This window comes from Lissotriton vulgaris, chromosome 10, assembly GCF_964263255.1.
Source record: "Lissotriton vulgaris chromosome 10, aLisVul1.2, whole genome shotgun sequence".
Lineage (NCBI taxonomy): Eukaryota > Metazoa > Chordata > Amphibia > Caudata > Salamandridae > Lissotriton > Lissotriton vulgaris.
In genome coordinates this window covers 724,109,470-724,132,599 of record NC_141698.1, presented here as the reverse complement: position 1 = coordinate 724,132,599, position 23,130 = coordinate 724,109,470, and the positions used below count along the sequence as shown (strand labels likewise).

The 23,130-nt window shown below is 42.3% G+C and overlaps 1 protein-coding gene across 28 annotated transcripts in view; it reads left to right on the top strand.

The window, feature by feature from the left end:
- The window catches only part of SVIL (supervillin), an 807,080-nt gene that overhangs the window by 740,644 nt on the left and 43,306 nt on the right, over positions 1–23,130 (top strand). For all 28 annotated transcript variants that reach the window (XM_086941586.1, XM_086941584.1, XM_086941578.1 and 25 more), the window contains 3 exons: positions 3,382–3,515; positions 13,214–13,369; positions 14,649–14,792. In XM_086941586.1, coding sequence (XP_086797712.1) covers positions 3,382–3,515; positions 13,214–13,369; positions 14,649–14,792 — 434 coding nt within the window. The remainder of the gene's footprint in view (positions 1–3,381; positions 3,516–13,213; positions 13,370–14,648; positions 14,793–23,130) is intronic.

The following is a 23,130-nucleotide window of genomic DNA, read 5'->3' as shown; positions in this document are numbered from 1 at the left end:
CCGATGCTTTTATATCTATTCAAAGGCGTCATGAATACAGGCATAATACCCGAGTCCTGGCAAGAAACTAATATAGCGATCTTTCACAAAAAAGGAAAACCAAAGACTAACCCTGGCTCTTACAGACCAATATCTTTGATTAATAGCGATAACAAGCTATATGCAAAAAGTATGGCCACTCACATGGGGAGGATCATTGCGTCCTTGGTTTCCCCCTGGCAGCATGGGTTTATCCCAGGAAGGGGTACCACAGATCATATTAGGAGAGCTATCACCTTATTTGACATCGGTGCTGCTAGGGGGGAGGAGGTCGCAATGATCCTCCTCGATGCGGAGAAGGCATTTGATCGCGTCAGATGGAGCTTTCTATGGAAGGTTCTAGAGGCAAGGGGATTCGGTCATAGATTCTGCCAAGCCATTCAGGCTATGTATTCATCACCTACGGTAAGAATCCAATTAATGGGTGAAAGATCAGGTAAGATCAACATAACAAGGGGTACGAGACAGGGTTGTCCATGCTCTCCAATCTTGTTTGTGCTTTATATAGACCCCTTAATTACACAAATAATGAACAGTGCGGTTATTAAACCAGTAATAACTAATGGGCTTCAGACTAAACTTCTCGCATATGCGGATGACTCAGCAGTCATCACAAAAGACCCAGAGTCAGCCATGAGGGAGGTTGTTAATATAACCGGTCAGTTTGGAGATGTGTCGGGCTACCTATTTAAATGTGGATAAAACACAAGTATTATGCTCTAAAAACAAGTTGGATGTTAGATACGTAGAATCTGTAGTTTACTTGGGAATAATAATAAACGCAGAACCGGGTAAAATAATTAACGATAATTACACATCGCTTATGCATTCGATGGAGACAGAATTAAAAAGAATGGATTCATTACAGCCGTCATTGATTGGGAGGGCTAACGTTATAAAAATGACAATGTTTCCCAAGGTTCTTTATAAATTAAGGTCAATCCCATTTAAAATTGACGAGAAGATTATTAAGAAGATTGAGGCTATATTCATTAAATTCTTGTGGCAATATGGCAAAACAAGGCGATCAAATAGATGTCATTACCACAAGATAGAGGAGGGTTGGGATTGCCAGATATTAAGAGCTATCATTTCGCATGTCTCCTCACAGACATGGCAATCCTACTCCATCCGGGGGGCCCAACCCTCAGGCAGGCGGTGATACCATCAATTTTTTCAGCTATTGGTGGGAAGTGAAGCCGTAGGGCTCTTATTAAGGAGAACTCAGAGGAGTTATTACAAGGAGATTGGATATAAGACGCTTGAAGATGTATGGTATATATGGAAAACTGTTAAAAAAAAATCCTAGATATACCCACTATTCATTACAGCACACCACTTTGGAACTCAACACTCTTTCCAAACCTTAGCAGGGATGGAGCGTGGAGTCACTGGGAGAGTCAGGGCATTGTGGAGTTGGGGCAAATAATGATTAGAGATCATTGTAGAACACTTGAAGACCTTACGCAACACTATTCATTACAAGGTTATCAAGAGTTTAAATACTTACAGATTGTCAATAGAATTAAATCAATTAGGCCACGTATCACTTTGCTAGGGAGATATGAATTAATTGAGTATCTGAAGTCGGCGGTCCATAGAATTGGGGATATATATAAAATATTTATTGAAGCATCAATGGACGATATGGGTAAAATGGAAACTGCCTGGTCCAAAAAATTGGGGGATCCGGAAGTAGATCTTGATAAGGCACTAGCTATGGATAAGAGGTTTCTGCGCTCTTCGAATCTCAGGGCCCAACACTACAAAACGTTATTCAATCTATACTATACGCCGGAAAAATTGTTCTCTTGGGGGAAAGCGGCAGATAGCAACTGTCCCAGATGTGGAAATGGTCCAGCTGATATTATACACATGTTCTATGGCTGTGAAAAACTAAAAAGCGTTAAAACTGAAATAGTGCGGTTTTTAGAGGGGCTGCTTGATGTCAAAATTAATCTATCCCCAACCCTGATAATAATCGGATGCGATGTGAAATTAAATATGCGTACTGAGGCCAAAGCTTTAGTTTTTATCTCTGTAGCAGTCCTTAGGATTTTAATTAGTGCAGCTTGGAAGGATACAGAAGCTCCTACTTTTCAAATGTGGATGTGCAGAATGTTGGGTATCCATAACATTGAGGAAGCACAATATGAATTAAAGGGAGCCAAGACAAGGGATATGGGTATGCGACTTTGGGCCCCAGTAGCTGCTTGGAGGACAGCAAAAGTGCAAATAAATGATTTATTGGCATTGTAGTTATTTAACCTGTCCTTTTTTTTTTCCTTTTTATTGATGGTATAATTCTATGTATCTATCTATGTATCTATGTATGCATTTATGAATATGTAATTTACTGGTATGAACTCTCAATAAATATTATAAATAAAAAAAGAATTGCACCTCAAGGTTCGGGTTTGAGCTCTAGGTTAATTTATTTAAGCACAATTGCACTTTGTTCTAGTAACAACCCTGATGCTAGGGGCAGAATGATTTGATGCACTTTATTAAGGTCTAGAATAATCGAAGCAAGATGATAAGAAAATGCACTTTATTAGAATAAAAAGGCAGAGTATCAATAATAGCACTTTATATTTTATAATATGCATAATTCATACAAAGAATTTTAAAGTATGGAATCTTAACGATATGACACGTTGCATTTTAGATACAGAATGAATAGGAAAGCATTTATATACTAGTTTTCGCTAAAATAAGATTCTAATATTTAAAATAATGGTGTTAGTAAAATTATTAAATTGGTTTTGTGTAGAAGAGTATTGGTTAATCTATGTTGCTTTTCAATACAATGAATTTAAAAAAAAAACATGGTTCGGGTTTTAGCAGCGGTCGCTTTTCCGCGTCCTTCAGTTAAGCACCTCCGAATAGGGGTCGGGGGCAGCAATGAGTGTACCAGTTTTCCTTTGTGTGAAAACTGAATTGTCCTAATTCACCAGGTTTCACCTCCAGAAAATAAAGCAAGAAGGGTGCTCCGGTGTCTGTAGAAATAATCGCAAAATTCTGAATCCTAAATGGAAATAGTCTCCCGTTTGCACCCATCCGACGTGTGTGTCCCTTTGGGGGGACACTTTGAGGCCTTCGGGATTTTCCTTTCTGCAAAAACTAACGTTCAAAGTGATGTGGTGCGGTTGAGACTCCTGGATAGAAAGTCCTCCCCTGAGAAATGTGAAATGCGTGTTTAGTGTCCCTGTGAACAAAACTTGAGCTGAGTGACCGTTAGAGCTGATTGAAGTGAGTCCCCAGCTGTGTCGACTCGCCCTAAAATCAAACCTATTCTTGCTGTAGCCTGAGAGTTGTCGCTCACATTTTTGTGTCTTGTAGGTGTCCTTTGGAAGCAGGATTGCACAGCAGCAGCAAAGTGACGATACATGAATGTGACGAAGGGTCCGAGCCGGTGGGATTTTGGGATGCGCTGGGACGGCGAGACCGAAAGGCCTACGATTGTATGCTGCAAGGTAGGCCTTGCAGCCCAGCATTTATTAATTTCTTTGTATATAGATATCAATAGCAAATATTTGAGAATAAAATAGCATAAATCGAACAGGTTTCACTTTAGTTAACACCAATCATGACTTTTTTTTAATAGCAAATGACATTTTTTGAGGTAGCGAAATAAGCATGGGAAAAAGGCGGAAATATCAAGCGATGTTTGGTCATGTTATGAACTTCAACTATAGCTTTTGGAAGGGATCCCACGCTGTATTGCCTAATCCCCTGTTTTGGTGCCTGTCACTGTACACTACTAAGCATTGGAGGCTATTTAAACAGTAAACCAATGTAAATAAATGCTTTAAGGAATGTTGGCAAAGTCTAATTGGGATCACAATTGGGGCCGGACACTCCCAAAAAGAAGCCCTCATTTTCAGATCGTCCTTTTCATGGATCATCTGTTAGTCTCATTAGAATCTGGGCAGTTATTTTTTTGTAGTTTTTAAGAGGATGAAATTGCCCAAAGGCACTGGAGCAATGTACCTGAGCACCCCTATACATTACAAGATTCATTCCTGTTTTAGGTACAGAGATTAAGTGATTTGCTCAATCACAGGGTGTTGAACGGACACAGCGACTCAAACCTAGCTCAAATGCTGCCAGTTGTAAGCACAACGCCACATCCAACTTTACGAAAATCTCCCACCCCCCCAACCAAGGCCTTAAGGACACTGGGGCCAATGTGACAGAAGCTGGCCCCTAGAGAGGCCACTCTTCTTTCTCACCCTTTCCCCAGCTGACTATAGTCTCAGGGCGATGACCTGGCAGGGGAGAGGGCAAGAAAAGCACACAGCCCTTGCTGCTCGTAAAATTGCCCCCCAGCGAGGCCCCTGCATACTGCTACCCTCCCCACACCCATCATGACCTAAAAGTGATGGCCCAGCAGGGAATAACATTGCTTCTGGCAGTGCACGTCACAGGAGGCAGGGCGCTGAGGTGAGAATGCCCTTAAGGCCAAAGCAGTACCTGGACCCATCCTCAGTTTACGGCATGGCCGGAGAGTGGCACCACACTAGTGGCCTGGCGGGGACTGGGAAGAAATTAAGTATCTGGGGCCGGTTTACAGAGGATCCAAAAAACTGGCATCCAGGTGACCCTGAGGCACCAGCTCGATGCCCGCCTTCCCAATCCCAAATGCCGGAATCAATGCCTGCAACTGGTATTTGCTTTGGCGGCTTTCCTTTTTTCTTTCCACCCCTTTAAATAGAGACCAGCCATATTCATATCAGCCGTAGTCCTGTCCTTCTTGGTCCTGTCCAGGCATAACAGCCTAGCTCGGTCCCATCTAGATAGGAACACAAACCACCTCTGGTCAGTGTCTTCCTTTGAAAATCTTGTTACCAAGGTCAAATGGCATCAGGGTTGTATTCCAGTGAACGGTGAGGAAAAAAGCGGACTAGGTGATATTAGAGTACATTCTCATAAAAAGTCACAAATTCTTCTAACACACCAAATCACCTGAAGTCTAGTTACAAGTCCAGTCCTCTGTAGACTGTTTACAGAGGAAACATGTTGAACGGTTCATGTCTGCTCCTCAGGCCCCCCTTCATCGTGAGACCAGAGCTTCACATGGTTGGCTCCCCCTGGAGCAATGTAATTGGAGGAGTGAGTCTGCCTATGGAGCAGTGTCCTCATGCACCACGAGTTAAGAACTTCAATAATGTTTAGTGGGGCTGCGATGGTGATTCCATTTCTTATTCGCTATCAAATAATTAACAGTGAAAGTGCCTGGACAACCCCAGAACTATGACCTGATCTGGCCCCTAAATGCTTTTTATTGAAAAATTACATATACATTGTAACACTGGGGGACATGTTAACCTGTCCGTGTGCCTCACACTGTAAAGCTTTGCTAACACAGAAGGGCAAATAGCGTGTCATGGAGCACCAGTGTAATGTATGCATGGCAATAACCTCCGAAAGAGTGACTTCATAGTGATTGAGTCAAGGTGGACTGTGATAGAAAAGGCCCTCCGTGAAGATCCCAAGTATTTACTGAGGGATGAGCAAGATTGGATATTTTGTCTGAGTCCTCTAGAGGGGCTGTGTCCCGCATTTTGCTTCTGAAGCACATTGCTGCGTGTATCTTGTGTTTTGTTAAACACCCAGATTGTTCTCTACTAATATAAACTATTCATGCACAACACATTTTTAGTATCTCACTAATCCTCATCATTTCTGTCTTTTTGTTAACCTTCTAAGGAGATTACGGCTTTACCTAATTCTGTTTTGGTCATGTGTTGTGTTTTTGTCATTTGTCTAGCACATAGTCTGCTATGAGTGCTGTGTTTTGGCACTCAGCAGTTTTCAGGTGCCATTGATGTCATCCCAGTGTTTTCCATCACAGGCTGGAACCTCCATCTTTGAGCAGGTTTTATGCTGTTATGTTTCATGTCTTAAACTACTGAGGGTCTGGATTTGCCTGCTGTGAGGTTCATGGATCAATTGATGCATAAAGGAGTATATTCTGTCCCCTTCAATAGTTTGAAGATAATACATTGAGATGTTGGTGTCTGAGAATCTGATAGTGGCTTACTGATTACTATCCTTGTTCTCTTACCAATTTGTTGTTTGTCAGCAGTTGGAGGAAGCCTGAGCTTGGTATTGCTATCTACTTAATGTTACAGAAGTGCCACTATTAAGAATGAAGTTAGTCCGATCCGATCTGCGGGGAATGTATGTACACTGTTCTCTTGGATGTTTTTTCTGACTTGCCTTGGTCAAGCAATCCATCAGGATTTATTTAGTGCGGCTTCTTCACCAGTGAGGGTCTCAAGGCACTGCGGGGTCCTTCTGGGAGATCACACTGCCTGTTCCTATTGGCTGAACATCCTGGTCTTGAGGTCATTCCTGAACTATTGGAGCAATAGTGATGCTCTGAGGTGCAGTGGGATAGTGTTCCAGGTCTTAGCCACCACTTGAGAGAAGGAGTGGCCTCGATGTTAGCCCGGTGGATGCGCGAAGTAGCTGCTAGGGAGAGGGATTCAGAACGGAGTTCCCTGGTAGGTTGGAGGAAATTCACTCGTTTGTTGAGGTACGCTGGTCGTTCGTGGTTAATATTGTTGAAGCTTTTTGATAACAGATGTATGGCAGATCTGTACTAGTGTTCTGTCTAACGTAGTCTGTTGAATATTTGTGTGCTGTCTTGTTGGCAAGTGCTGTTATGAGCACTGTCGTAAGGAGCCTATAGACCTAGCATGCCTTGGTTGGATGCATGTTAAATGTTTTGCCAATGTGTTCTTTTGCATGTTGGTTTATTCTATGTGAACCAAGCACACTTTGGTCCCACCTTGCATTATGGGATGCATCGGATTTAAAAGGACAACGAACAGGGCCATGAAGTTCCAATCATGTTTACAAGAGAACATCAAATTCAGCTCACAATCTCATGCATGGATGGTGATTGAACATTGACATCCTGGCACCAGCACCATACTTGGCTAGTCCATTCCCAGCACCCCTAAAGCGCAGACTAGTGACCTTGCGCTTTGGCAAAGCACCAGCCAGTCTACCAACATGGAAAAGCACTGGTTCTACAGAGTAGACTTGGCAAATCAAAAAAGGAGGATTTGGTCTGCATTTACCCTAAACTGCGGCAGCTTAGTTTATCAACACTAAAGAGAAGCTTCAACAATGGAGGCGTTCGAACATGAAGGGAAGTGGTGATTGCGAGCCGGTCTAGGAGACCTGCAGTTAAACTGTAAACTCTTAAGATTTTTTGACAATGGCCGCAATTGATAATCTGTAGCCCAATACCATATCAAAGTAAATAGTATCGTCCCCAGTAGGGACTGATGCCGGCAAAATAAATTAATTGCCTAGGCATGAACCTCATTGATTGAACAGAAGTCTACCTCGGTCTGCTCATTTGCGCAAATGCAGATCTGCTCTGGTCTTATAACTATTAAACTTGTTTTTAAAATGCATTTTTATCAATGAAGATTTATTTCTATGTTTAAAAACAAACTCTTGCACTGCATTCCAAACTGATTCTCATTTTCATGTTGTATCACTGTAATATTGTCATGGTTTAAATTGCGATATTGTTATGGGATTAATTTACTTAACAAATAAATACGAATGCAATGCGTCTGATTGTCATTTTCAAATGTTGGGGACATTGTAAATCATCAAAATATATGCATACATAATCTGTTGTCTGTGGTAACCGTGCATATATTATATTTGAGAGATGGCTCTCGTTTAGTTTGTGTTATGTTGTGGACTCCACTTAGCACAGTCACAGAGGTTTGTTTGCTGTCAAAATGTGCCCCTCTGCGTGATCTGAGGCTTCCATTGTAGACCTCAGTCCAAGTGTCCCATTAAGGTATGAACCGGTTGCTATGAGCTATCCGAGTGAGCAGTCCTGACTGCCCAGTGAGATTAAACATTGAAATCCTATCCAAATGCATAATCTGCTTTTCAGCTGACCGCTCTTACAACTATGCCTTCTTCATTGAGATGTAGATGTACGATATTGGTGTCATAAATGATGCTGGAGAATTTAAATGATTACTTTTGCATCTTTTGGTTAGGTAACACGCACAATGCTGCCATTTAGATTGCCTATACAGTAATGCCTTGTCTGTCATGCTTCGACTAATGTGCTCGATTTTTCGATTACAATTGTTTGGGCGATAATTGGCAGTGGCTTCCCTTTCTCATTGAATAGCTATTTGTGGAATGTTCTATCTGATAGTGTGTCCTCTCAAATTGGCTAAGTTAGTACGATTCAGGAAGTCCCTCAAAACTCTACTTTTCCCCTGATTCATCATCAGCTTCTTTTTGCTCCTTTCCTTAGGAGTCCGAGGTTTTAGCGCTGGGATACTCGAGGGTGACTACGCGCTCTATAAAAACCTAAAATAATAATAATAATAAGTTAAAACGTGTTGGCTGTCAGTACATTGTACTTGTGGTGTGCTTCTGTGCGGTTGATTGTGGCTAGTGATAAAGCAGCTTGGAAGTTGCCGATAGTTTATATTGATCTTGTGTGTGGTGGTCTTTCATATTTCTCTGGATGTTTGTCTATAGCATATTTTGGTGGCAGTGCTATTGGAAGTCCTGGGATAGGTGATGTTTTGTTATGTTGTGAGGAAGTAAGGTGTTTTGCCCCTTTCTGTTGGCTGTTTGCCCTCAGATGGAAACAATGAGACCATCTCGCTGAGTTACGACCAGCATTCAATAAAATAACTATTAATATTTTACGTGCCCTTTAACGCGAGGAAAGAGAAGTTAATTGGACCCTGGCACCCAGTAGTAATCCATGACTGACTCTGTATTCTGTCCAGTCCTTGCTTATCTTTTCTTTCAGTTGTTCAGAGGCACTTGGAACCTCGCTGCCCCCCAGGTATTGGGACAACAGTCTGAGGTGTTCATGGGGCAGTTGGGTTGCAGAGAGTAGACTATCCAGATGTGAACTATAAAGGTAACCGCAATATGCAAGTGCAGCATGGACCACCATGCTCTAAATGTGGCCTTCCAAGCCTGGCTGCATAGAACACGAGTGCCTGGTCAGACTGCTTGAGAAGTGTGAGAAAATGGAAGGAAAATTGCAAAGGGATCCTGAAAGAAGCAAAGATGATCACCAGAGGCTGAGGAGAATATTCATTAGCACAAGGGGTTGTGGGGCAAAAATGGGACCTGAAGAAGTGAGGATTTCCACTCTGAGAGCTTTGAGAACCATGCAAGAGACAGCAGCATCGTTTTTTGTGTTTATTTTTGGCAAATGGTTAGAGGTGCATCACATGGTAGGAACACAGAGGAATGAATATGTGCAACACACGAGTACTTTAAACATAAATCTGCATCCTGCACCATGGATTAGGGCAGTGGTATCTGCATCCACAATCTCCTTCTAATTGGATCTGTGACCAAGCACGGCAGGCACTCAAAATTCCCCCATTTGGGAGTTAAAAAAAAAGCTCAAAATCCCCATCCTGAAGCAATTCTAAAGGCAGAAAGTCGATCTAACTTCCCCAAGAGTATGGTGAGTGGGCAGGGCAACATGGCACTTCTGGAATAGTCTTTGGAGCATATTGTAACTTTGCCGGTACCTCACAAAGAAGGGGCGTATCACTGTTTAGTAAAAATTGCTGACATCCGGTTTTTTTACTGTAAAATGTTAAAAATGGACTAGTCCTTGTACCCCATTAACAATGTTTCCTCCTCCCTATATTCTAGTGTGCCTTGCAGTTTGAAATAAAGATCCTTAAATACGAATTTTTTGGGGGGGTGGTTTCAGTATTGCCCGATGGCTAGTAAGAACTAGGGAACCATTCCACGTTATCCTTACCTATGTGTGGAATTCTGTACCCTCCTAACGAAAATGTAGACCGGGTTCTTGCCTTTACTAGTATAAAAAAAAATATCTATATATCTATATGTGTGTATATATATGTGTATGTATATATATATATATGTATATATATATATATATATATATATATATATATATATATATATATATATATATATATATATATATAATATTTACTTATTTTATAGGAGGCTGGTTTAGTATATGGTGCACACACATTTAAATGAAGCACCCAGCACTAACCCAGACAACCCTTATGGTGATTTTAGGGGTGCTAGATAACCATAGACAGCTCTCTAAGTGGTAACCGTGGAGAGCAGCCTTCAGGCTTATTCCAGTAGGAGTGTAAAGCAGCTTGTTTTACCAGTACTAATCATTTAGTGTAGGTCAAGTGGAAAAGAACCACACAATGTAGTTATGAAAATATGTATTAATTATAAACGCTCACTAACACATTGCAATGTCTCCTCCCTGGAGATATAAGCACAATACACATAATATTTCAGTAATAGAACATGTAAGTAGCACAAATACACAGTAGTCTCCAGGGGTAGACAAAACCATATACTAATAGTGAAATGCGAACCATGACTTAAGTCGAGACTGGACCATGAAGACGTATAAGAGCCAGGGACCCAAGGTAAGTATCTAGGAACCATACAGAGGCCATGTGCAGAGTGGGTACATGAACGCATGCTCAATACAAGTCAATAGGTAAGTCACAGTTGCAGTTTTTGAGAAGGACCCTTCCCCGAAGACCCTGAAGAAACCCATTGAAAGATGTCCGCCCAGCTGCAGCTCCATGGGCACTGTCAACTCTCCTACATCTACGATGGTAGGGTGGGCCGTCTCCCCACCTGTGGATACCCTGGGAACCATATACCTACACCAGGGAAGTGTCCGTCTGGAGCACCAACAAGCCTTGGCAACAAATGTAGTATGCGAAAAAGGTGCAGTCTGGACTAGCAAGGTCCAAGTGACTCACCACAAGCAGGTAAGTCAGAACAGGCCCGAGCAAGCAGGGGAGCCTACTGGAGCCAAAGAAAACCCTCAAGAGGACCCACAGGCCGAAAGCACAAGAGTCGCAAAGGGACCTCGAGCAGCTCACCAAAGGATGAAAGCCTATGTTGCAGAGACTGTGGTGCAGGCGAAGATCTTGGTTGCAAGAGATACTTGAGGCTGAAGCTTCTTGGAGCCTGAAGCTCTCTGGTGAAGTCAACAAGCCTTGGCAACAGCAAGTCGATAAGTTGCACAGGAGTACTGCTCCAGAAGTTCCGATGAGGGATACTGGCTTCAAACATGCTGTGATAGTGCAAGCTTTGGGAGTTGCAGAACCCTCACCTGTGTTGCTGAACCTTTCAGAGTCTGTAGGAGCTCGGGAACAGCAGACCGGTCAGCTTTGTTGCGGTGCCTGCAGATGCAGGGAAGTGACTACTTCACCTTAAGGGAGATTCCTTTGGGTGTCTTGGATGTCCACCGGCCTGTAGAAGAACCTGTGTGGAGCACATACACAGAAGACTGGCAGGGCAACGAGACTAGGAGCAGCAGGAGTCAGTTGCGGTCTCTGTTCTCAAAGCAAAGTCCAACGAAGTCTGAAGTGCCCAGATGGTTGAAGATGAAGTGGTTTCGGATCTGAATCTTGTCCCTAGACTTATCTAAGAAACTGCCCACAGGGAAGCCCTTGAGCACCCTAAGGAAAGGGTTGGAACGCTTCAGGGGTTCCTCCCACTGGGTGAGTGGGTGTGTGTGGGGGTGTGTGGGGGTGTGTGTGTGTGGGTGTGTAGAGAGAGACAGACATACATCTAGGGAGATTGAGATTAAACCTTTGTTAGCTGTGATGTTGGCAACAAAAAAGGAGCTTTGGCAGAAACTGTTTTAGGGTAGGAGTATGGATTGATGCAGACTATTCAAATAGTGAAGTGCATGTAGGGCTATTGTTATCCGGTAAGGAGATATTTCAGTTGTGCGTTCTACTCCTGGAGTAGTGTTAATCAAAGTCATGGATTCCCTCTCCTCATAATTGGTTGACATTAACTCAAGAACTTCTCTCTTAGGTACTCTGCTTCTAATTACTCTCTGTTCTACAGCTAAAATATTTAAAAAGGCTCTCTGGCCCTGTCACATATCCTGGGCCCACTTTAGAAATGCACACATGCAGGCCACTTTTCACTTAAAATTGCTTTGCAGTGTGATGCACTGGTGACCTAATTAATGACATTGAGATCTATGACTAGTGATGTTCAGTGCTTTGCCATGTCATTACAGAAGTCAACATTTATTGATTTTGCTCATTTGTTGTCTGGTATTTACATTCTTGATTAACGAAGGGAACACATCTGTATGCAAGTGTGGTCGCCAAGACTGTTCACAATGGGTAAGGGGATAGATATATACGGGGGTAGATGAAACAAAGGGGTAGCCACCAGAACGGGCAGGGCACCTGTGATCACCATCCGCAGGTAGCTCAAGGGGTGGATGCTGATGACGGAACTGAAGGGATGAAAGTAGAGCCTTGTGCTCAGTGATGGACATAGGCAAATGTAGATCTAAATGTGCAGCTAGAGGAACTGAATGCAGGGCATGCTAAAAGCTCTGCACTGTACACTGGAGGTTGAGCATGTCTAAAAGCCACACCAAATCAGTATTTTGATTTTGGTGCAGAAAAGAGATTAGCTGAAGTACACGCATTGTCCAGAGTACCCTGGACAACAATATAGTCGTGCACTTTACCTAATGATATTTGCAGAAGGCCTGAGCACCTTCAGGGTCAGGGTCAGCTTCATTGATGTAATTTGGGCGGTCATGAGCAGTTCTTGTCTGTGGTGGGAATGGATGCTTCTTAGCTACCTTAACTGGTGATTTCAAGGGGTTTTACATTTGGCTAGAAATCTGCTTGTAAGTGTTGTTGTAAGAGCTCCGGGTTAAGAGATCCTCAGCATGCGTTTGGGTGAGCCTTTTAATATTTTTTGTAGTGAATTTGTTAAATTATATATACCTCACAAAGCTTTTATTCAAAAACTCAAGTGATTTGCAGTTTAAAATACTCTGCACTTTAGGGTTTGTGATTACTTTTCAAAGGACGTATATAAGGCCTTCCTGGTTTGTGGTTTTAGTCTGCAATAGTGCTTTCTTTCAGTCAGGAACATAGTCTCCATATTCACTGTGGCTTATGGTGCAAAATTCTGATGCGTTTGGTTGCTGTATTTTAAATAAGTGTTTGCATACTCCTGGTGCTCATTTGTCCCATCACTGTTTACAAATAAACTTGAGACATGCATATGTGGAGAAGTGTTATATAGGATCAAAGAAGTTTGATGCTTACATTTTTTTTCTTGAATATCTTTCTAGATCCTGGAAAATTTAACTTCACTCCTCGTCTGTTCATCCTCAGTAGCTCGTCAGGAGATTTTTCGGCTACAGAATACATGTATCCTTCAAGACTTCCCACCGTTGTAAATTCTATGCCATTCCTTCAAGAAGATCTCTATACTGCCCCCCAGCCAGGTATAGAAAAACATTTGGGTAAAAATTGTGTATGGTGTGCTTTGCCAATAACTGTTTCTAAGGAAATATCGATCATGTGTTTATGCTAAACACTTGGACAATAAACTTTAATAGTATGCATGCGGAGCAAGACGAAGAAAAGCCAGAATAGCCCAGGTTTCCTGATGTTTAGAGGTTTTCATGCAACCTGTCAAACTATTTCAACCATAAGGACCTCTCAAACGAAAGGTACATCCCTCTCTTTTGTGAAATGAGAACCTGCTACCACTGTTTGCTGAATCAAACTCTGAGATTTGCACATGTTAAAATGCAACATTAATTAGACCGCAGATGTACCCATATCAGATGAGTAGCTTCATCCTAAAAACTTCAGAAACGTTACAACTGCAGCAATATTCTCAGCAGCACTCTTAGCTCTCAGTTCCTCTGGCCTGTTTCATTAAAGTGGAGAATCCTGACGTGTGTGTGTGTGTGTGTGTGTGTGTGTGTGTGTGTGTATATATATATATATATATATATATATATATATATATATATATATATATATATATTCTGGAGGTTTTTAATATTGTAATTGTATTTATATAATGCTTACTACCCCGAACTAGTATTTGAAGCTCTTTCATATAGCACATGAACATGGTAGCCTGACAAACTATCATTCTTTTATTCAGTTACTGCAAGCATAGGTTCCTGTCTTGTAGGAACTCTCTAATAAACTATCAACAATTTAGATGGCTTAACCTGGTACTACTATGCATTGCCTTGTCTTCCAGGAGCAAAACTAGGACTATTTAAGATAGCCTGTCATATACTTTCTACAAACATTCCTCCGTGTTTGAACGATAAAATCATTCTTTGCTACTTCTCGTACATTTCTCTTAGCATCATGTGCTCTCTCAATCCAGAAGGCTAAGAAAGATAGTCTGGTCCATGTGTGGCCCCTTATGTGCACCTTGAGGTTTACGTAATGGACCACCACCTTCATCAAAAAGCCATGGCCCTTTGCCTGTTAAAGGGCCAGTAATAAACAAAATGGTGCATTTAATATACAGACCCATTTACCTTTTGTGTAATGTCAAGAATACAAGTGCAGGTTGAAGTGCTCTTATTCATCATTGCAATTGGTATTTAGAATGGTTCATGAGAATCCTTGTTAATTGCTGAAAGTAAGATCTAATGTCTTGTAATTACTAGACACACATAGAGTAATGCATATTGTGATAATTATTAGAATGGAGGTCCTCTTTAAGAATGCTTTGGTCTTTTTTTATCATAGCACTTTTCCTAGTTGATAATCACCATGAAGTGTATCTTTGGCAAGGCTGGTGGGCTACAGAGAATACAATAGCCGGATCTGCTCGTATTCGATGGGATACAGATCGAAAATGTGCCATGGAGACAGTGCTTCAATACTGCAAAGGTAATGCATTTTTTCACTTGGCATACCTAGATTTATGACTGCTTATATATGTATTTGTATAACGTTTGTGTGCATAGTATGTGTTGTGTATATTGAAGGATAGTCTCTCGTTGAAGTACAGCCCAAATGCTGAGGATGTTTAGCCTAAGGCTGTTCATGGTATGCAGTGCAAAAGTGCGTGATGGGAGTAAAGATCTGACCCATTTTGGCCTTGGTGTGTATGTATGCTGGTGTCTACGTGTGTGTGTGTATGTATATTGTGTGTGTGTGTGTATGTATGTGTGTGTATTTATTGTGTAACAAAACCCTTTTAGGCATAGTGATGCATAAATTATGCAAAACAGAAGCAGAAAACTCTGGGTAGTTCTCAAGTTTAGGTGGCAAGCAGCTCCAACGTAGAACACTCTCCCCACCAGCGAAACTCTTAATTTGCTCACCTTAAATGTCTGCTTTTCTATCAGTCTTTAAGTGTAGGATTAAATAAATAGAATTAGCACACTGCCATCCACCCCGAGATAGAAAGGGACAAAGTAGTTTGCCATTTCTACAGGAAAGTCTTTAAGAATAGGATTAGCATAGTGCTATCCATGCTGAGCTGTAAAATGGCCCACGCCTTTACCACTCCAGGCACTGTATTACAGCTTTGGATTGGTACAATACCATCCAAGCCAATCAGAAATTAATAAAAGTAACCCCAAACCAGTGATTTTTCCATATAGAATGCAAATACCCATAGGTGACTTCTGCTGTGAAGAATTCCAAATCCACTGAACAGAAATACACCAAATGTAACCATAACATTGTGCTTGGCTCCAGTTGCTGTTTCGTGATTTGGTGTATTTTCATTTATTTATTTTATTTATTTTGAAAGTTTTATATAGCGCGAACAAGATCTTTGCAGAAATAAGAGCGCTTTACAAAGCAGGGAATACCAACAAGTGAGTGAAAAGCAGGTCATTAGGGAGTAAAGTGGAACAGGTGCATCAATAATGCAAGTATTACAGATAAATGTGTGCATAGATAGTCAGGCAAGTCAATAATACAGGTAAAACACATATTCGTAGGGATCGAGCAAAATAATACATATCGGTGCAGAGTCTTACAGATCCACATTAATAGGTGAAGTGTATTTGGCCATGAGAATAGCTTTTACTTCTTTCTTAAAAAGTGTGATGGAGGAGATGAGCCTGGTTTCAGGAGGGAGTGAGTTCCAGATCCTGGGTGCCATTCCTGAGAAAGAGCGTTTATAAGTTTTTTCCTTCCGGAATCTTCGAGGTTTTAGCAGAAGATTGTTAGTGCCTCTAGTGTTTCTAGAGCCGCCAGAGATTGACAGTTTCTGAGTGAGGTATCCGGGAGAGCTCAGTTGTACAGCCTTGTGTGTCATGCAGGCGATTTTCAGATGTATTCTGGCTTCAAAAGGCAGCCAGTACAAGGATTTCAAGTCAGGGGAGATATGCGAGTTTTTTTGACCCAGTGATGAGTCTCGCTGCAGCGTTTAGAGAAGCTCTTAAGGGTGCAGTAGTCTTTAACGGAAGACCGCAGAGGGCGATGCTGCCGTATTCAATTCGCTGGATTACTAGTGCTTGTACTGCAGTTTGGAAGTCTTTGGCTGGCAGGAAGGGTTTAAGTTTCCTCAAGGTATTGATTTGGAAGTTCGCTCCCTTAGTAGCCTTGCTGATATGATGCTGCATGTTGAGATTGGAGTCGAGAGTTATGCCTAGAGATTTTGCTGAATCCACTATGGTGGGTTGGACATTGAGTGCAGTTAGCTGTTTAAGCCAGGTTTGAGTGGTAGAGATCTTCGCGGGAGGTGAGATCAGAAGGAACTCTGTTTTCAGAGCATTGAGTTTGAGATGATTATCGGCAAGCCAGGATTGGGTGCTTCTGATCGTTGAGTTCAGGAGTAAAATGTCTTTGGGGGATTGTATTTATTTTTAGTTAATTTATTTATAAAGCGCTTACAATCATCCTGGGTAGGATATCACGGCGCTGAGGTTTGGTGCTGAGAGGTACGATAACCGCATTGATTACTGATTACTCTAGTTTAGGGAAGAGTAGTGTCTTTAATTGTTTCCTAAATGATAGGAGACAGTCTGTCAGTCTGAGACTGGGAGGTAGTTCATTCCATTTGGTTGCAGCTAGATGAGAGAAAGCCCGCTCTCCCATCCTGACAGTCTTCACGCGGGTAGTGTTTGCTCTTCCTATTGTAATTTGAGATATAGTTGGGTATCATCTGTGTACATGTGAAAAAGTACATTGGATGCTTAAAGCACGGTGGTGAGAGGTTCCATAACTAGGTTGAACAAAGTTGGTGATAGGGAAGATCCTTGGGGGACGCCTAACGAAACAGGTATTGGCGAGGACATCAGGTTGTTACTCTTGAATTTCTGCGACCTGTTGTGTAAAAAGGAGGTGAACCACTTGAGCACAGTCCCAGATATACCCATTCTTTTGTTCAAAAGTTCGAGTAAATTCTCATGTTTAACAGTGTCGAATGCTGAAGAGAGATCAAGAAGGATGAGGAGGCAGGTATCATTTTGATCTAGGATTTGAAGGGCGTCTTCAATTATGTGGGTCATAGCAGTTTCAGTACTGTGTCCTGCTTGGAAGCCTGATTGATGAGGGTTGAGGAGATCAAACTGATCAATGTGTTTAGTCAGTTGTAGTTGTGCGCATTTTTCCAAAAGTTTGGCGAGAGTGGGAATATTGGTATTTTTTGCAGTAGTTGTTTAGGTCGGTTGGGTCAGCGGTAGGTTTCTTTAGTAAAGGTGTGACTTGTCCAACTTTGAGGGAGTCTGGAATGGTTCCTTGTTGAAGTGAGCTGTTGATAATTTTAGTCCAGAGTGGAAGGAGCAATGGAGAGAAATATTTGACAGCGTTAGCAGGGAGGGGATCCGTGAGGTGATTGGAAGGTTTCAAGGTGCTGAGCAGTTTGCCTATTTCTTCTTCGGAGTAGGTGTCAAAGGAAGACCATGTAGCATTGTTTTTTGGTTCGGTGGGTGTTATGCAGTTTGGTGTGGCGAAGAGGATTGCGTCAGTGCGAAGATCACTCTTTATGTTGTAAGTTTTTTGGGTAAAGAAAGCGGCAAAGTCTTCACAGGAGGGTGCTTCGCATAAAGTACTTAGAGTGGCCATGCATTCATTTTGGTGGGGTAAGCCAAGTGTCTAGGGCTGTATGTGTGTGTATATGTGGGGAAGGATTGTTTTGTCCCTGACCCCTTTGAAATAGGCACTTGTAATAAGCCATGGACAGTGATTGTTGTACTAGAAGAAGACTGTCTTTTCTGTGATGGTTATTCCTTCATTATTGGTGTCTTAAACCCTCCATATTTACGAAACGGCAGTTTGCCTACCTTGCCCAACTGGTTAGAACCTTGGGTGCTACTGCAAATTATTCTGGTGCCCTGCCATGGCTTTCTGTCCTGATGTTGACCTAACTAATCACTAGGTCAAAATGTTTACACTCTAAGGAAACAAATTGGGCTCCTCAAAGTACAGAAACTGTATTGTGGGTTCACAAGTTTGAACCTAGGATCCTTAGCTGACCCACAGTTATTTGCATTGCATATACATGCACAAATATTTTCTTTCTGTGATCACTTGGGGGCACTGAGATTTGTACCAGTTTTATTTGCATGTCTATTTTTTTATTTGAATTAAAATTCTTGTTTACTGCTGTCTTTCCATATGGCATTTATTGCACTGGCAATTGGGTTACCTATGAATGCATGAATGAATATTTCAGAGCGAGTTTTTAAAGAGCCAACGTTTAATATATTCATTGGCCTACGTTCCTTTAGGCATGTGGGGTTACCCATGTCTCTATTAGCCTGTGAAATGGATATCCTTTATCCTGCCATGGGAAGATGGTTTCTTCTTTGGTGTTTACCGCATGTATCCACTCCCATATCTTGTCCAATGCTTTCAGGGTTATTCCTGCCCTAGTCTCCCTGACTTAAGACGGGCTGATATTTAATTTCCACAATCTTTGTAGGAGTTCTTGATGTCCCTCCCTGAATGGCAGTGGGTGGTGGTATTTGGTTAAAAAACTATATGGCTCTCCTTTAGAATTGAGAACCGCATGCCAAATACAAGCCCTAGATTGATGGGAGGGTGAAAGGTAAAGCTATATTATGTTAGAATTGAACTTAAAAGGTTGTGTCTAATGTAATGTTTGTAATGTATTCCACAAAAAGGATATAAATAGTCAAACCGGATGACCCGCTAAATCATAAGGTTGCTCCTTATCACAGACTCCTGTCCAAACCGGGTCTAATTAAGTACAGGAGTACATTTGGTTCCCTAATTCACTTCCTTCACCAAGAAAAGGTGAATTTGCTCAAATCCGCCGCCCTCTTCCCCCGCCCCCTGTACCCTAATGACTGGGATAGTGTTTCTTAGCCCCACCACATTGTCTAAGGGGTGTGGTCAAAGAAATCTGTGGCATCTTCAGAAAGCACTGAAGCAACTGTAATGACTTTTCTTGTAAATGGGTTTAGTGCCAGAGGATGGAGTGCTGGTCAGTTGCCCTGTCACTCAATATGCCATTACAAACAAGATGACAGGACTGCTCCCAAAGTACAGTTGTCCTCGTTACCGAGCTCTTTCTCTCTCAACAAGGGAGGTTGAAGAAGGTTGAGTCAGTAATAGATGACCTGATGGCCCACAGAAGTGGGGTATAGGAAGGCCAGAAGCCCTGGTCCTCTTTCTTACAACATATTAGCCAGGAAGTACTACAGCAACTCACTAATTTTGTAGACTAGAATATCCTATTTTTTCGTGGTTAGCAGGGATATGGATACTGTTTAATAAACCTCCCAACATGAGTGAATAAATATAAGAAAATATCAAATGTCTAAGAAAGCATCTAAAAGCACTGTTGAGTCTTGTGCATACTTGTATTTAGAGACCTTTCGCTGTTGCACTATTGGCTAATTTCCCTTATGTAGCCAACCATTAATTTGTAGTTTGATATTGTATGATATTCAGCCATATGAAAAGGAGGATTCATGTTTTCTACATGTTACTGAAAACTTGTAAATTTAAAAGCCTGCTCAAAGATTGATTGATCTGTATTGTGTAATAGTGGTCCAAATGTCCAGCCTTCTAGAGGAACACTTGTTGGGCCAATATCTAATGTTACTTATTACAGTAAGGAATGATTCAGATCAGACTACTTTTCAGTTAAGAGGTGGCTAACACAAGTTTTTTTCATCAAAAGGTACTGTTCTATTTTGTGTTTATTCGCTTGGCATTGGCGATGTTCATGGAGCTTTTTTCTTGGGGACATTCAGAAAGCTTCCCTGGAAATACAATCTGTCAGTTGCTTACCATCTGCTTTGTGGTTTGTTACTCCTTTTTTTCTGGCTTTCTATTTTCTGGCTTGATCAGTGCGAGTTCATCTCTCCCAAGGAGCAAAGCCTTTTTACTCTACCTCTCCTTGTATTCTTCCGAGAGTGCTCCTTTCTGTAAATCGGCCTGTACATCTTGTTCTTATCTTGTCACATTCTTGCTGTTCATTCAAAGACAGAGGTCCGATTTCAGGCTTTGTCTTAAAAGGAGCTTGGTGGTTACCTTTCTTTCTCTGACTTCAAAGTGCGATGATTTATGTCACAATCTTGCGGAGTTCTTTTAGGAAAGATTTATTGTTCTCCTTCTAGAACACAACATTTAAGTTGTGTAGATTTTTAAGAATATATCAGGTAGGCAGGCATAAATGAAGCACATTTTTTGATAATTCTGAAGTCTTTTGGAGACAAACACTTTAATGTGATGATCAAAACAAATCAACACAGTAGGTGATGTTTCCACACATTATTTGTGCGCTGTATAGTTTTATTAGTAAAGCTGAATGTCTGTGAAAATGTAATGGCCATTTCAATTGAAAATGTGTTTGTTTGAAATGCAGTGTACTACCACACCATTCATACTGCACTCTGCGCCACTGCACTGCTCTCTACCCCCTTGCACTCTATGCAAATCAACTGTACGCCACTCTAATCTACTCTGCCAGTGCACTCTACAATGCTGCTCTTCATGCCACTCTACTCCACACCACTTCACTCTACACCTCTCTACACCACTGCACTCTACGCCTCTGTAGTCTGCAACACTCCACTCTGTGCCATGGCATTCCACTCTGCGAAACTTCACTTATCGCCACTGTACTCTGCACCCTTGCATTCATCGCAGCCCCAGCGCTCATCGCCGCTGCATTCTATTATGCAACACTATAATCTGAACCTTATGCCGCTGCACTCTATATGCCAATACTGCAATGCACTCTACACGAGCATACTCTAAGCCACTCTAATACGTCCCATCCCGCTCTACTGTTTGCCATCCCGCTCGGCTCTTTGCTCGGCTCTTTGCCCTCCCGCTCGGCTCTTTGCCCTCCCGCTCGGCTCTTTGCCCTCCCGCTCGGCTCTTTGCCCTCCCGCTCGGCTCTTTGCCCTCCCGCTCGGCTCTACTCTTTGCCTCCCGCTCTGCTCTACTCTTTGCCTCTCCGCTCTGCTCTACTCTTTGCCTCTCCGCTCTGCTCTACTCTTTGCCTCTCCGCTCTGCTCTACTCTTTGCCTCTCCGCTCTGCTCTACTCTTTGCCTCTCCGCTCTGCTCTACTCTTTGCCTCTCCGCTCTGCTCTACTCTTTGCCTCTCCGCTCTGCTCTACTCTTTGCCTCTCCGCTCTGCTCTACTCTTTGCCACTAACGTTTAGCCATATTGAACAGAAGCTGTACTGGTGCACAACATGGCTAAAAGACCTTGGGAAAGCCAATATCACTTGCGTAGATGGGACCTATTGTCTTGACAACGCTTTTTCTGTTTTTTCTAGATTGCCATCCCTCTGTGTGCCCGCTAATGCACTTTTGTGGTAGATTGCTCAGCTTTTTCCCCTGTGCACCTTGCCACTGTTGCTAAGCTTTAAATGATTGGAAAACCCTTGACGGCAAGAAGGGAACTCAGTCATATGGTGCGCTGTACAACAGGCTTGTTTTTGCAACTAGAATCTTGTCTGGATTCACATGCGGTGCATTATTCTACAATCAATTTGTTGGTTCCGGGATAGTCTTAGTGTTTTTTCGTCTTGGAAAGTGTCGACCATTTGGGATTTGGTCCTCCTTGTGCTGCCAAAAACCTGCTCTGGAGGCCACTGTGTGGTTGCCATATTCAGATTTAGATTTTCCACCTTTGGGTCTGGAAGCATGGCCTGAACTATGGAAGGTGTATGATTGAAAACCAACCAATCCAGAAAAATCGTGAAGAGAAACTCATGGTTAATATTGAGGGACTCCCTTTTCCGCCAAGAAATATAACTTTTTTTCAGAAGTACTGTTGGAAGAACATAGACCACGGGTGTCAGAGAATGATGTGGGATGGAGTATCCTTCTTGTAGCTTTTGTCCAAAGTTTTATAGCACAAGTTTGTATAGGACAGCCACAAGTTATTCTACCTTTGCATACAGGAGCACCACATCTCGGAGGGCTGTGACACATGTACATAGTTTCTGCCTGGGAACCTTAAGATGAGGAAGAAATAGAGGTGGACTATCTACGCCACGTCACCCTTGCAGCAGACAAAGGTTTGCTGAGAGACCTCTGGTTACTAAGCAACCAGGAAAATCCCAAGAAAATGGAGATAGCACAAGGAGAGGGTTCTGGCATTGAGGAAGCCCTCAAAATGTAGAAGAAAGTTTCTAAGACCTCAAAATTCAGTGAGGCGGAGAGGAGCCAAATAACACCGGCACAGTGGGCCCGAGCCAAAGGTTAAGTACTCAAAGTCCTCGACTCCTATCCTGACGCACAACTGCGGTTCAGGGCAAGCACAAGCAAGAACGACTCTGCGGGTCATTCTAAAGGCACCATTGGTGGGGATTAGGAACACTGAGCTGCAAGGTCTCAATAAAATGGGGCCTCCACATCAAAGAGGAAGATATTGAACACAGAGCTTTCAACTTTAAGAGGAATAAACACATGATGAGTCCAAAATGAAGACTCTCAAGAAGAGGAAGGACTTCAAATCTACGAAGCGATTTGACATCCTACTGAAGAGAGAGAGAGGAGGACATGACGTATTCTACACCTGAGTCCCAGAAGCAAAGCGTGAAGAAACCTTCTATGGAGAAGTAGACTTTGAAGGTTGGTTCAAGCAGGGATTTCTTTAAGACCTGAAGTCCGCAAAAGAGATGCCAGAATATAGAGACTGACACCCCAGAAGAAGGGGTGGACACACCTCTCCAGACCGTCACCCCAATGACTTTGTGGTGGTGAGGGCCCTGGTTAAAATGGCGTGGAAACGAAATGGGGTTGGCTCTGATCAGCAAGGCTGAGCCTATATATCAC